Here is a 16,273-nt window from a genome sequence, read left to right as displayed (position 1 = left end):
GTAATATCCCTCATTCTTCCTGCCAAACAAATGATCAGCTGCAGATGAGTGACAGAGCACATGCTTTGCATGCAGAAGGTCCCAGGTTCAACCCCTGGCATTTCCAGTTAGACGGCTCAGGCAGCAGGGGATGGGTAACTCCTCTGTGTGACTGTCATTCACGCTGTTACGTGTTCACTTAAAATCTTTCAAAAGTGGAAAATTCAGATATTTTAGAATGAGGCAAACACACACGTTGGTGCATTTCTCACTCACATTGTTCTTGTAATTTAAATTTTGGACATAATATAAAAAACAATGCTAGTTCTGAATTTGGATCTGAAAACATTGATTTTTGTTAATTTTGAATGTGTTAAGACAGCATATGGGCTGGATTAAAAGAATTATGAGGGGAAGGGAAACAGCTTGTAAGAGTGTTCTTGAGAAAGAGCTTGCAAGAGCTCTTCTTATCCAACTTCTTTGGATTTAGTTTCATTTTTCTCTAGAAACATTCTAGAACAAAGTGTAAAATATCCCCTTTTACAAATGGAAGAGGTCTTCTGCATATGCAAGGGCACACTTGGATCCAAATTCATGCATTTTAATTGCCCAATAGCTTATGAACACCTAACAAATGAAAGAAAACTGTTGTGCATCTTAATCTGCCTGTATGATATCCTACATAAAATAAGAGAAGTAAAATTGGTTGTAATTATGCAAATAACTATTTGTCGTCAACATATAGAGGGCAAAACACATACCTCACTGCGTTTTTTATGTATGTGGCTCTGCACTTCCTATATTTCTTCTGGGTGAAAATTAAATAAGGCTCTGGCCAAAGAAATCTTAGCTGATTAATCTTGAGTTTTACTTGATTACTTACAACGCAATCCAAACCATGTTTATTCAGAAGTAAGTCTCACTGAATTCAGCGGGATTGATTCCCAATGAAGGATTACAGCCTTACTTAATTAACCTAGTAAATAATCATACATTTGCATATAAGAAAACCAATAGTTGTCAAGACCAAAGCATCTATTTCCTTTGTTTTTAATGATGCACAAACATGTTGCAGCAGGCATCATCTTAGAAGAGGCATTTCATTTGTCACATAATTGGGGAAGGGGAATTCCTAAGATGGTGCTTCCTATGTGCAGAGTTTTTCTAAAAGAACTTAACTGGGGGGGGATTACTTGTTTTGATGCCCAACTAATCAAAGTCACCATTTCAGTCTAGCCGATTAAAATGACTAAATGTGGTAGCCCTAAAGTATTACCTCAAGACTTTTTAAACTCATGAAGCGGTCCAAATATAGCCAACTTCAATCCGTTCACCAAATCCCATCAGTTTTCTTTAACTTAGCCAGAGCTTTGACAAGGCAGCTAAGCTTGGCTCAGGCTGTCAATAGCAACAGTCAGGTGCAGTTTTATTATGACTTATCCCAGCTACATGAACTAAGATCCAATCTCACTCTCCCCCCTGCCCGTCCCCTCCCCTTAACTGATTGCCAGGGGTGGGGGGGAATCATGCTTTTTGTCTAATATTTTTTGTTTGTTTGTTTTTACACCCTAAAGATAATTTTCAAGATTACCCTGAAAACAAGGAAAGTGAAATAATGGACCTATGCTGTAAATGGATCTTTAAAAACCATGGTCAAGTAGGCTTTGGCTTTTTAGTTAATCCCAGTGCAACTGTAGATCTTGTGGGTCAAGAAAATCTGTTGAAAACATACTTGGGGCAGTTGAGCTGAGAGGAGTTAATCCTGAAGAAGCATTTGGCATGGTAATGTCTAGCCACTCCATGTTGTCCAGATTTGTGTCCGGAAGATCAAGAGATAAACAGGAATTAGAAGCGGTGAATTGAGAATCTGTTGTTTCCATAGGTGACTGTGAGTGATCTAATATGCCAGAGTGGTTAAGGAGGTCATTTTGAAGGTCCTCGATTAGAGAGAAAGACTCTCTGTCCTCACTACTGCTTGCCAGATGAGGCATTCCATTTCCTGAAGGCAGAGTTCCTTCCAAGAGGGCTTCTAGCTGATTCTCCAGACTTACAGAGAAATTGCTTGTTGGTTCTAAGGAGAGAGGAGGGGCCATTTGGACTTGTGGTGGCGGACGAGACACCACTGTGTTCACTGGCATTGTGGTGATATTGGCAGTAACGGGTCTCATTTTGGAAATCAGAGAAGGTTCTTCCTTGGTAGGCAGAGAAATCTCTGCATAAAAGGCAATGAGAGATAAATCAGTAAGATATTTTATTTATTACATATAAAGAAAAAAAAACCTTACTCACTTTGGTACACCACTCCAGCAATAAATTTATGCTTTTATACAATTAATTTGAAAGCGGTGAATTATTTATACAATTAATTAAGTTATCAAGCTAATGTTTGTACAACTATCAACATGATTAAAGACATGTGCTGCAAAACCTACGTTACCCAAAGGAGTCAAATAGCCACCCCCTTTTTAGAGAGCCTGCTGTCTTCTCATTTCAATGATTCAATGAAGGCCTCATTAAGACTCTTTACAAGACTTTCACAGATTATTGCAATGACTAAAGGGAGAAGATCTCTACTCAACACAGTGGATTCCAAATTGATTAACTGAGCACATGCTGTAAACCACTCATCGTTAATGAACTGTCAATAACTTTCTGAATTAACTGCTTAAATATTAGGCCAATCAACCTGATATTAAATATTAGGCCAATCAATCAATTAGGCCTATCAACCTGATGTAGATAAATGTTATTGCACAGTCAAGTATAATATTTATTTATTTATTTATTTATTTATTTATTTATTTATTTATTTATACATACATACCCTGCCCATCTGGCTGGGTTTCCCCAGCCACTCTGGGCAGCTTCCAACAAAATATTAAAACTACATTACTTTGAGATTACTTTGAGAATGAGCAATCTTTTTATGCTGAATGACAAACATGAAATCCAATAAGAGACACACTTTTTATGAATGTCACTCTCAAGGATGCTCACAGCAAAATCCCTCTTGAGCAGAGATAAGGACGATATGTCCTAAAATTCGTTGTTAGGCTATGTCTTATCCTGCCTAATCACTGGCCATGCTATCTAGGACAGATGAACATCCAGAGGGCCACCGGGCCACCTTCCCTGCTCTATACTAAACAGCAAGAGCAGCAAATTGGAAGGGAAGCTGCCTCTTGGTACCAGTGTCACTATACTTACTAGGACTGTGTAGGAGCAGGCAGAACATCAGCACAAGTGGAGCCAATCCAGCATTCCCACCCCACCCCAAACCTCGCTGTTGCCCTACCTTATCCTTGTAAGTAGCAGCAAAGCCAGTGCTGGGCCGTCAAACCCACAGTGCTACCCCTCCCTGCCAGCTGTTCTTGTTAAATCAAAAATAGGGAATAGGAAGCTCTCTCTACCATATGATGCATTTCAATCTGACTCACCTCCGCTTTTAATGAGAATATCAAAGAGGTCATCCATTTGCTGGCTGTGAACACTGGAAATCTGTAACACAGAGAGTTCTTTATTCATTATGTCACACACCTTTCCCTAAATTATGCATGCTCTGCACCATGTAGGGATCACCATGGGGATTGTGCTGGTCTGGATGCCACACACCTTATGTTTCTACCTAAATAAGGATGCTTTTGTGATCCCATTTGCTCTTTCTTAAATGGATTTTATTAATTATTCAAACAAGTTGCAGTGTAGGGAAAAGAAAAATCAATAAAGTAGAATTCAACAAATACAGATCACATATCATTTTTGATCCCAAAGAAGGAACAGGCTTATGCATATTTAAGTTAACACAATTTTACTAGCTAAAGGACAACATTTTGCAGATCTGAGACACTTTCCCAAAGGATTGATCCAACTAAGGCTGCAGTGCTACACACTTACCTGGGAATAAACACTGCTGAATTTAGTTGGGATGATACATATATAAGAATGTGCTGTAGGATCATTAGCCGCTATTCTGCTAAGAATTAAGATAATCACCGTTTCCAGAGAAAGGTGTACTACACAACTGCAGGCATGGGAAGAATGCTCTAATAGGCATAAATCAACACACAGGGTACAGAATACAGAGAAAGCCTTCTCCACTCATTACAGCTACCATGGTGCAGAAGAGCATGATAGTTGTCCCCTTATATATTATTCAGTCCTAGGTTCATGCTAATGATGTGATCTTGGCTGGATTAGGCTGCTAGCAGACTGCCAATGAAGAATGATGATCAGAGAATATGAGGGCTTTGAAACTTTCAGCCTACTAAAGAGGGGAAGAAAACCAAAAGAAGGCAAAATTTTGATAGTGACGGAGTTTTAAAAGGTAGGGGGGGGGAGATGTGCCTCCCTTAGTCTCCCCATGGCTGCTTCTTATGGAAAGATGTACAGAAAGCTGAATGTGATTATTCTGTGTAGAATGGTAAAACATGTCAAGTTGTTGCATTCCTGCATACATCTTACCTCTCGTTGAGAAGCCTGCAAGCTGCGGGTCTGTTTGATGGCTTCTTCATAGCGTGGAGGGTCTTTTGCCTTGGTTACTGAATTGCTGAACAGAGATTGCTGCAAAATGTACTGTTGGGGTTGAGACTGGGAGGCCAGCTGTGTGAAACAATGGCAAACAGTCAGCAAATAATGGTGGCAGCAGAAGGTTCTCAAACAGCATCTCTACAGAAATCCACATCACCCTCCTTTAAAAACAATAATGTGCTAATTTAGCACCTTGTACGTCATCTCCATTAATCTACTGGAAATGAAAAGTGCACATAAAGAACAACTTCCCTTTATATGGCTGCGCAGTAAGTGTAGTCTATGGCATTTAGGGTTGAATCTGACTAAGTCTCACATAGAGTACACCCGCTAAAATGAATGCACCAGCATTAGTCGTGCCCACTTGTTTTTGAGTAGGATTAACTTTGGAGACAACCTTATCATTTAAATATGGCCCCATCTTGTTTGGAAGTTGTCTTGAGATTTAAAAGTTCTCAGGTCAAAAAGAGAGGGTGCCTCCTTTTTTTTATGCCATGGTCACAGTGCCTCCAATATGTTACTCTAGCAACCTCCTAGAGCATAGATATTCTAGGGTAGGGGAACAAAGTATAAGCTATTACATCAAGCTGCGTCAAAGGCAGCTGCTATATCGAGAGACCAGAAACCTCCAGCTCCTCCTGCCCTTGAACCTTTTTCATTCTGACTGGTTATTTTACGTCCTTTGTAACTAAGAAGCAGTGTCTGAGTTTGCTTCCCTGCTATTCCCTCCCACTCTCTTTTCCTTTTGTTTTGCATCTTTTAGATTGTAAGCCTAAAGGCAGGGGCTGACATTCTTGATCTTTGTAAGCTGTTTCAGGAACTTCTTTTTGGCTTAATAGCAAGATAATAAATGCTTTAAATAAGTTAGTAACTGAATACATAAAATGAATATACCTTCTGAGGAGCACTGGGTCCATTTTGCACCAAGGGCACCTGGTTCCCTGAGTGAACAGTGGTATTTGCTGTCTGACTAAACAAAGGTTGCTGTAGAGTTGTCACAGACTGATTCTGATAGGAAAATACTGTATTTGGTGAGGTAGGAGGAAATATCTGTAAAAACAAAATGTATGTATTTAAAACTCATGCATGCCATTTTTCTTCAAGAGCATGGTGTACAATAACAATCAAGCAGCTCCTAGTGTGGCCAACAATAATAACATTCAATCTTAAATTGAATAAAATGCTCTAGTGCACAATATCACTGAAGTGGGGAAAGTACAAAGGCCTTCCTTAACAAGGCAGTTGCAGCCAACCTTTGGTGATGCCTGCCAGATGTTCCTGGTCTACAATTCCCATCAGCCCCAGTCAGCAAGATAAATTGTAAGGAAAGATGGGAGCTGTAGTTCAACAACTTCTGAAGGGCCTGATGTTGACTAGTCCTGTCATGGAGGGATGGTCCTGTGGAGATATAAGTTCAGCAGGGTAGTGGAACACCAAGCAAGGAGTACATTGGGGGCATTTCACACCCTGCTCTATTTGTGTTGGATGTAAGATTGCAGCCATAGGCTTTTTTGTAGTAGCAATGTCCTAGTAGCTTCTCCTGCATACACTTCAGTAAAATGAATGAGGTGTGGTATTGCACGTTTCCTATTAAACAGAAGAAACTCAACGAAGTGCTACCAATGTCTCTCTAATGAACCACAAATGCACACCAACTGGGACAAAATTGTATGCATGCCTTATGTATGAAAATGCTAAGGCAATTTAGAGAATTACACATTGCTGTGCGATTTAATTTAGTATAGCAGTTTTCAGAAGACATAATAGCAGGTTGTAGTACATTTCACAACTGGGTTTTTTTTAAAAAAAAACAACAACCCTGAAATCATTAAGTATTGCTGAGGATACTATAGCAAAAATGACAAGATAATTAGAATAATGGAATGGTGTACATCACATTCATCAGTGCAAAATGACTTCCATTCAAGCGTTTTGGTGATAATTATGCTAATATTTTTATATGAGGAAAAATTCCAACCTAAGAATCAGAGAAATGTAATAACAATTTATGAATCCTATTCAATGCTATATCCTACTTTAAGGAATATCACATACTTTTAGTTAGGAAGCAGAAAAGTAAAGAGTTCCACTGACAGTATACAGTCTATCTGTAATTCACCAACCTGTCTGTTTTGTGGCGTGTGACCAAGCACATGCTGTGGGGAAGCATTTTCTTTGGATGCTGAAGAGTGCATCTGTGGTACTTTCTGGGACAAAGCAGAAGTAGATACTTGTGCCATGGCTGGAATGCCAGACTGTGGCTGGGCCTACAGGAGAAAGAGTATGGCTTGATTTCACAGTACAGGACACAGCTGGACTATATGCATAAATAAAGAAACCCAGCGATGTTATAATGAATCTTTAAATGTTTGACATCAAGTCTTCCTGAAGTATCTAAATACAGTGTTAAGCCCATGAGCAGCAAATGCTACTTTATGGACAGACAGGTGTTATGACCACTGTGGCTTCAATTGGCTTGGCTTCTGTGATGTCACAGTGGGCCTTGAAAGCTGTGGAACAGAAAGCTGAAAGGAAAATTAAGAGCTGCATGGTAAATGCAAGAACCACAACAACTCTTGTTAAGTTAAACCTCACTGTCCTGTTCTACATGAGAAAGAGTCATGGTCAGTGTGGCTCTGTAAAGTGGTTTTGCAGCTTTTAGAGGGAAGAAGCAAATGGTGCTTGCTGCTTGTATGTGTAGTACAGGGGTGTGTGTTTGTGTGTGTAATGCAATTATGTATTTCAGTTGCATCCCTCCATCTTGACCTGACACAAGAGACATATCAATATACCTAAAACTGAGCCAAACCACCGGCCCATCTGGCCTGGTACTATCTGTGCTGATAAGTAGCAGCTCTCCAAGGTCTTCTACAAATGCATCTCTCATCCCACTTACTGGAGATCCTTTTAGATTACTTGAAAGGCGCACATCAAACTGGGCATGTGCTCTACCACTGAGCTATGCCTTCTTCCTTAAGATGACTAGAGGCATCTTTTAGAGATAAGGGAAACAATGAGTGAAGCCAAAATTATGTTTTTTTTTATTACACACTCACTTGAGAAGAGCATTTCAAGGTGTGCATGTGATCATTAACCCTGTTCTAGAAAAAATATGGGAAGGAAAGTTGGTCAATCAAAGTCTCTTTGAAATGAATTTTCTACCTGACATCACTGCCTGTTCTAGCGCCAGTCCACCAGGCACTTCTTGAGAAATCCCAAAAAGGTGTGCTGATGCCACTTCCAGTTATACACATTGCAAGAAAGTGTCTTTTTCTTTCTTTCTCTTTTGAAAATCCCTGAATTTGTATATGTGGCACATTGCATTCATCTAGGCACATGAGAATTTCTCTTATTATGTTTTATGGCAAGCTGTTCACAAGAACAACTATTCTTATAGTAATAACAGAACGGATTAATAATATAATTCTGTCAGCCACTGTGTTGAAGCAGCAACTCACAGTAAATCCCCCTTGCACTGGTACCAGAGGCCTAATCCAGAGCTCTAATCTAGTAACTGGTATGACTTTTTAATCCATTTACATTAGATCCTATGGCCAGTGCATGATCCACCTGCAATATACGTTTAAAGCACTATCGTACAGCTTTAAACAGTCATGACTTCCTCCAAAGAATCTTGGGTCTGAGAGTAGTCAGGAGACCCCTATTCCCTTCAGAGAACTACATTTCCCAGAGTTCCGTAGTGAAAGAAACTGGCTGTTAAACCAATCTGGGAATTGTAGCTCTGTGAGGTGAACAGGGTTCCCCTGACGACCCTCAACATCCATAACAAACCACAATAGATAAAATAGTCACTGAAGTCACATGAAGAAAATTCCCCATGGCTATCAGATTATAAGTGACAATGACAAATAACTCAAAATGGAGGAACCTTTCATACCTGTACCTGGATACTGCCCACAGGTAGTTGCATTGAAGTGGCAGAATTTGGACCCTGGAGAGAGAGTGGCAGTAGAAGCTGTGCTGTTCCTTGTGCAGTAAGTAGAGCTTGAGGCTGGGCAACAACAGCAGTTTGTGGCTGTCTCTGCGAACTTACATAAAACTGAGATATGACATTTTGTGGTTCAGCTTTGGCCAAAGGTACCTCCTGTTTGATAACAATAGCCTTTTTGGCAACTAGGTTCTGGACATCCACTGACGCTGGCTGTCCTAAAGAATGGTTGGCTTCAGATACAGGTTGTTTTGCATCAGAGCAATCTGCTAAAGTGCCTTCCTCCTTGACATCATGACCGATATGCTTCTGATTCAAAGTCAGTGTAATATTAGCTGAGGCTTGGGGTTGCTGCTGCTGAACCCGCTTCTCAACTTCAAGTTGCATTTTCAGCACTTCCACGAGTTTCTGCTCCTGCTCCAGTTTTCTTTTGAGCTCTTCAATCTGCTTCTCTTTTTCTTGAAGCTTACGGTCCTTTTCTGCTGCATCAAGCTCCATGCCGAACATGCTTCCACTGCCATGACTGTCCTCATTTGTGGTACCTCGAAGAGGAGGTGATGCATTTGGGAACTGTGATGGAGACATCACGGTCATGATTTCCGTCAAAGTATCTGCCATGTTAGTGTCATCCGTGCTGAGACTGGACGGCTCTGAAGGAGATGGGGAAATGGGCAAAGGGGAGTTGATGCATTCCATAGGTGTTGATTTGCCGCCAGTTCCACCAGATGTTGTTTCTGAAGAAAAGCTGGAAACTGAGCTAGCTATTGGCTTGTTTAATGTAGCAACAGGGAATACGGCAGTTATTTCTCCAGGCTGGCTGGTACAATTAGTGGAAGGAGTAGCTGCCGCTGTATGACTAGCATTGATAGAATTATTGTTAAGATCCTGATAGGGTTTCAAACGCTCAATAAGATCCATTTTAGTTCCAGACACTGGCAATCCTCTTATCTTGAGCTCCATTTTCAGTTCAGCTACCTAAGTTTTGTTTTGTTTTTAAAGGAAAAAAGAAGCATTTGTGAAAAAGAAGCCAACTAGTATCAGGATAACTCTGACACAGATTGCTTTTTTTCTGCACACAGGAGATATTATGACTTATAGGGTGCCTAAAATTACTAAAGACAAGATAAATTAGGGAAGAAAGGAAAAGGGGGAAAGGGTGACTTGGGAAAAGCCAAATTGAACACACCTGTCTTAAGAGGTGCTTGAATGAAAAAACAGATCAAGAAGAACATACAGTAGGCAGCTGCTTTATAATGAATGAGACCATTGGTCCATCTAGCTCAGTATCGCCTACACTGACTGGCAGCACCTCTACAGGATTTCAGGCAGGGAGTCTCTCCCAGCCCTACCTGGAGATGCCAGAGACTGTGCCTAGGGCTTCTTGCATACAAAGCTACAGCCCTTCCTCAAGAGAGAAACGTATAAGGTAGAAGGGCTTTCCAGTGACATGGAGCTGGAATGGAAAAGGCACTGGTAGGAACAGTGAGATTAATCTTAGGTTGACATAGAAGACTAGTACCTGCACAGTACGTGTTCTGAGGTGGAGCATGAACTGAAAGGAGCATTTAGAGATAGAAGAGAATATATATAGAGGAGAGAGAACAGGGAGACACAAAACGTAGAAGCGAAGGTGAGAAGTGAGAGGAAACCAATGAAAAGAACAATGTAAAGAAGTAGTAGGAGCTGGACAAAGAGTGGAAAAATATTAAACAAGGAGCAACAATGTGAAAGTGAAGTTCCTGGAAGCACAAAGTTTTCATGTTCACTGTGGTGCTTGATCACCTACCTCCATGTACATTCCCTTCCCTATGTGTGCAGAACTGAAAGCAACATTGCACTTAATGGGCAAGCCCAATGGCACCTTACAAAGTAACCTTTATTATTATTTTTAATATAAGCTGTTGTCAGGTGCAGTCACCTTTGCATGCATGAAGAATTATTAATAGGCAAGCACCTGAATTATAATTTACTACATTTTTTATCCTGTTTTTCTTCCAAGGAGCCCAAATTAGCCACAGATGCTATCCTTCCTACTCCCACTCCTACACATTTATCTCCACAACCACCCAGAGAGGTAGGTTAGGGTGAGAGGTGGGGCCCAATGTCACCATGGGAGCTTCATGGCAAAACAGTGAATTGAACCCAGGTCTCTGCAATCCGAGCCAAGTAGCAATGAACAAGGTGAGTAAAAGGAGAAGGGTATGATGTGGGAGCATTTGAAGTCCCAGGAAAGCACTGCTATCATAAGAAGCAAACAAAAATCACTTTTGAAATGGTCGCATGACACTTTTTTTTTACCTTTAAATCATCCAAGCTAGGAGGCAGGGGCCCAGGTTTTCTGTTGGAAATATTATTGTTCTGTCTCGGAGTGCTGGCTGCTGCAGAAGATGTGCTATTGCTCAAAGTATTCAGTGGTACATTCCCAGTGTTGCTCTGTTTGTCACTCACTGGCCTTTAAGAAAAAATGGAATTGAAGCTTTCAACCATTTTCTCTATGACCTCATTGTAATATACATTGCCTTGAATGTGAAGTGATTTTCCACTTAACTATGAAGTATTTTATATATGCTGCACAAGTCAGAGTATACCACTAGAAATGCAAAATGACCAAACCATTTGTTACTTTAAAATATATTTTATTCTGTTAGCATAACAAAAGGGCCTTTGTTTAAAAATGCTGGAGGGAATTTGTGTTGAAATAAAGTAAGAATTTGTAAAGCACTTTGTACTGCTTCCTCATTGGCTCAGCTGAAATGTGGATCCAGACAATTCACATTTCTTGGAGTGGATGGTACATGAAAATTGGCCTTGATCTTCCCAGAAAAGGGGAATCTAGCAGTTTCTATCAGGATAATATCTTCAGTAAATATCTCAGAAAAGCAGAAAGCCTATCTTTTGACACTAAAATAGTTATCCTTGAGAATGCCTGCAGTGGCATTTAATACATACTTATACAATACATGTTTAATATGAAATACTGTGTGCATAAGAGACAGACAGCCCTTTGTCTCTGATGGTAAGGGCTGGAAGCCCCATTTCTATGGGTGTCTACAAAGGCCTGTTGCCTGCAACAGTGCTAGCTCCAGATTAACAGTCACAGTCTACACTTCGGAAGCATCATCTGGACTAAACAAGATTTGATGTTAATTGTGCCCATGCAATTAGCATACATAGTTTTTTCTCACAATAACAATGGGAAAGACTGAACAGCCTCAGTGCTGTGGGAGATGGGGAAAATAATTTTAACTCCTCTACCCCTGTCATGGTAACAACAACAACAACACTGCCTCTTCACAGGTTCAATACGCATTTCAGTGGAAGCTCCTTTTGGTTGTAACACAGACAGCAGCTTTCGACAGGCAATTTTTATCTGCACTGTAGCAGAGAGAGAAAGAGTAATCTCCCCCATCCCCATAGTCTGAAGGCGGCTACATACATTGCAGAAAGCACACATTATTGTAAACACACAATTAATGCTCCATCTAGTTTAGTCCTTTGTTTGGATAACGGGATTTGGCACCTCATTTGGGGTGAAGATCAAGGAGCTGTTCCTATGTGACCAGAACTTTGTTTTATACCATCATGTGTCCACCCTGCCTTTGCTATCCTATATACATCTGATGTGCAAGGCTGTAAATAGTACTGTTGTCCTGGACTGAATTGCTGCAATGTGCTATGGTTGGGGGTTGTTGATGCATCCAGTTTTGCCTAGCATAGCAGATCATATGATTGGGCTTTATGTTCTCTCTCTCTCTTTAACCAGATGAAACAAGTGTGATGTGTGTGTGGTTTTTTAAAGAGGATGGCAACCCCTGCCTTTGCTTTCCTTTGCTTCGAAAACGTTCAGAAGAAATAGAAGCAAGACAAGTCCTGTGTTCCTCAATTCCCTTGTTTCCAACAGAATTCTTCTGTAGTTCAGAAACCTACTCTCTCCCCAAAACTGACTGCAAGCCCCAAAACACCAAAGCAAGCATAGCAGTTGATATGTCTCCCTATTAAATACCATCCCCTCTCCCACACAAGGGGGAAAACTGACAAAGCTTCACATACTTCAGTGGTGCAGGAAGAATCGTCTGGTAGTTGTAGTGCTGCTGCTGTTGGCTCAGGATCTGCAGTTGCAAAAAAAGCTGTTGTTCTTGCAGCAAGCGAGCATAGTTGGAGTCCATCTGTGGCTCATTCTTCTCACCTTTCTGATCAGGTGGGATGTACTGATGGTATTTCAGTTTCTTCACTCTGGGCTTTGGCTCTTTGCTTTTCTTGCTCCGAGGTTTGTCACTTGGGTTCTTGGGGTGGGGTTGCTATTCATAGACAGACAACATAAACAATGAGTTGGAGCCAAAGGTTCCCTTCTGCTCAGGGAAGGGCTATTTTACACCTTGCAATAGAATGCCATGTAAGAACAGTGCAGCTAAACCCAAAGATGTCACTCTGAAAAAGTACACATAGTGATTTCCCTTTTGCTCATGGCTCTTTGTATCCAAAGAAGCCAAGAGCGCTTGCTTAGGTTTATATGAAAACCAGTACTTGTGATTTGTTTCTCTCCAAATAAAAATGAGGAGGAGGAGTGGAGCAGGAGCGATTTTAGCAGTGAGCACTAGGATGCTGGCTTGTCCATTCAGTGTTGAATTTAAACAACACTGAATGCAAGTCGGCTTAGCATGCACTCCCCAAGGTTCCTTTGCAATGGGATTTACAGTTGGCACTGTTTAAATTCAGCACTGAATACAAGTCCCACTGCTTTCCAGTGGGATCAAATATACCAGATGTCATATGATGTCAGGTTATTGATAAATGGGTGGACCCACCCATCTGTCAAATCTGGCTGGCAGGCGGTGGACCATATTATGTCTGAAGGAGTCCTAAATAAAATGACTAACCTTTCAAATTGTGTGGGTTACCTGTGAGGTAAGACACTGCCCCCTCCACCCCAAAACTTCTCTCTATACCAGTTAGATCAGCAGTAAACCACCCTGTGATCGTTAGATGGAGGGTGGTATATAAATTTAATAAACAAATAATAATAATTATTATACATTGATGACAAATGGCATTGGCTCCAATCCAGCTTTAGTCTCTGGCAACCAATCACTGTATTAACTGGTGGCCCAAGATAAGCAGCTGTTTCCCCATACAAATCAAAAGATGCAAGCAGTCACTTCAATGAAGCCCAATGGAACATCAAAATGGTAACAAAGAGGTTATTCAGATGCACTTCTGCATCTGTAATGGCTATGTACAGATGGCTGCCAGTCTCCTCTTCTGGACTGTGCAACTATCTTTTAGCAAACAAAAGGCAATTCTATTCTGTGCTTGTATATTCTCTGTCAGGCAAATGTGATCTACCCAGCATGTTTAGGAATTAACTGCACCGACTACAAATTTGTTCATTTGTTTCTACCAAATATACCAAGAAGAGAAACTGTACTGTTAATTCCAACCTAAGTTGTAACTTCATTAAAGGTTGTCTAATTCAGAGAACTGTACAGAGCAGGGGTGGGAAGCCTGTCCCCCTTTGGATGTTGCAGAACTGTAACTCCCATCATCCCCAGCCATTAGCTGTGCTAGCTAGGGTGGTGGGAGTTGTAGTGCAACAGAAGCCAAAGGTTGGCAGATTCTCCATCCTTAGCACAATAGATAGGCAAAAGGATAGGCAAAGGGATTTAGGGGTTCATAACAGTCATTGTGCAAGTTGTGCTTCTTTTCTTGCATTATTTGCTGTGATTCTCTTGTTGCATTGTTTCTATTTACCATATTTTTCGCTCTATAAGACGCACCAGAGTACAAGACTCACCTAGTTTTTGGAGGAGGAAAACAAGAAAAAAAATATTCTGAATCTCAGAAGCCAGAACAGCAAGAGGGATCGCTGCGCAGTGAAAGCAGCAATCCCTCTTGCTGTTCTGGCTTCTGGGATAGCTGCACAGCCTGCATTGGCTCCATAAGACGCACAAACATTTCCCCTTACTTTTTAGGAGGGAAAAAGTGAGTCTTATAGAGCAAAAAATACGGTAGATACCAATGACAGATCCTGTAAGAGAGTAAAGCTAGAAAAAGTTCAGAAACGGCAATAAAAATGAGGGTGGAGAAACTTCCCTATGAGGAAAGGTTCCAATATCTGGGACTTCTTAGTTGAAAGAAAAGGTGAGTAAGGGGTCATTATGATAGAGATGTATATTATGCATGATTTGGAGAAAATAGGTCTCCCTCTCTCAAATGGTGATGGCCATGAATGTGGCTGGCTTTAAAAGAGAATTAGACACTTTCTTATACTATATAGAGATGCATCACCTTGGCTGGTTTTCATGAGCATCTGAAGGATGCTTCAAATGTATCAATTAGCAATTTGAATGTGCAGACTGTCCTACTAGTCTGTAATAATTTGTAGCTTTGGAACAAATAATCATGAATGAATGAGAACAGAAAGCAAATGTAACAGTCAACTTTTTGTTGTTGTTGAGCTGCAGGCCATGTTTATAAACAAAAACGGCAGATCACAGTCCAGTATTATAGTTACAGGAACTTTATTAAGGAAATTCTTCACAACCACTGCAACAAACTGACTTGGCTTCAATCAAGAATTAAAAAACAACTATAGCACAGATTCACTAATCAAAAACACTAATCTCCTATTTATGCTAACCATATCCAAAAGTCCCCTCCCCAAGTCTTCCAAATTTGAAACCATATGTCCACATGTTTCATATGTCCACAGAGGCTCCTACACACATTTGAACTTACGTATCTGCATTTCTGAACTAGCACTTGGAGTGGAGAAAATGGGGACTGCCATTACACATGCAACACATTCCCTGCACCAAGTTCCATCTGCTCACAACCATGCAAAGTTCTGGCTTGTCCTCAATAACTGCCAGTGTATATTGGTAGCATCTTTCAGATACCCTTTGCAGGTTCAGTTCGCTTAAACTCATGCTGTTAACTATTTTGCTAAGCAAACTCTCCAAACCCTAGCAAACTTAGATCTTTCCAGTCTGTGGCTTCCTAAATACTAGGGGTGAGCAGTAAGTGTTGGTGGAAATGTGATGCAGAGGCAGCACTGGCTAGTATTTGTTAGGACACAAATATTGGCATATCTGACTATCCTACTCACCAATAATTACCTGTCCCTTCTTAGGGACAGTTGCCTCACAAGGCAAAGATCTGTTGCATTACACAGCTTTAGGTGATATTTGATCTTTAAAATCTAACCACTGCAGGAAAAGCTGGGTTAGCTTATAGGTGACATCACCACTGGGTCTATTTGACTGAGGGAAATGCCTTATAAAACAATTTTATAGAAACTGGCAGAGGGTTGTCCTTGCCTGCAATCCTCTGAAGGCCACTAATCCAGCTGGCATAATAATAAACCTTGGAGATAGCAAAACTAAATCTGTATTGACACTGAAATGCAAGGCTTTGTGCGTAGATGTGTGTGTGTTTCAAGGAAGGCTGAACATCCCTTGCCAACATCCTTTCTCCCACATCATCTCAGAAAATGCAGTGTTGGGAACACAACACTTGAAAAAAAAAAAAACCAGCACCCTAAGTCCAACTACAAATAACTGTTCAGTGAATGTTGTAAATGGCATACATTTTTACATCACTTATTTTCCTTCAGAAGTACCTTCTACTTTAACATATAGAACTGGATTCTGGCAAAAACGTTGTCCTTATTATTAACATATCAGCCAAATAACAACTTGACCATGATTTGTGCTCTTCTGTGATGGCTTCAGTGGCACCTGTACTTATACAAAAAGTTATCTTTACTTATGCTGTTTCATTTTTCAAATGTCTGTCTTGCAAGATCCATAATACTAGTAC

General features: G+C 40.6%; 1 protein-coding gene across 7 annotated transcripts in view; it reads right to left on the bottom strand.

Annotated features, from left to right (window-relative positions):
* Positions 1 to 1,533: 1,533 nt before the first annotated feature.
* Positions 1,534 to 16,273, bottom strand: part of MRTFB (myocardin related transcription factor B) — a 99,491-nt gene continuing 84,751 nt past the window's right edge. For all 7 annotated transcript variants that reach the window (XM_081839569.1, XM_081839573.1, XM_081839572.1 and 4 more), the window contains 8 exons: positions 12,506 to 12,753; positions 10,754 to 10,907; positions 8,405 to 9,430; positions 6,630 to 6,773; positions 5,401 to 5,556; positions 4,441 to 4,578; positions 3,417 to 3,477; positions 1,534 to 2,191 (listed from right to left, as the gene is read on the bottom strand). In XM_081839569.1, the coding sequence (XP_081695695.1) occupies positions 1,656 to 2,191; positions 3,417 to 3,477; positions 4,441 to 4,578; positions 5,401 to 5,556; positions 6,630 to 6,773; positions 8,405 to 9,430; positions 10,754 to 10,907; positions 12,506 to 12,753 (2,463 nt within the window). In that variant the 3' untranslated portion in view covers positions 1,534 to 1,655. The remainder of the gene's footprint in view (positions 2,192 to 3,416; positions 3,478 to 4,440; positions 4,579 to 5,400; positions 5,557 to 6,629; positions 6,774 to 8,404; positions 9,431 to 10,753; positions 10,908 to 12,505; positions 12,754 to 16,273) is intronic.

This window comes from Podarcis erhardii (genome assembly GCF_964252035.2).
Source record: "Podarcis erhardii genome assembly, chromosome: 14".
Taxonomy (NCBI): Eukaryota; Metazoa; Chordata; class Lepidosauria; order Squamata; family Lacertidae; genus Podarcis; species Podarcis erhardii.
This window is presented reverse-complemented; position numbering and strand designations above follow the sequence as displayed.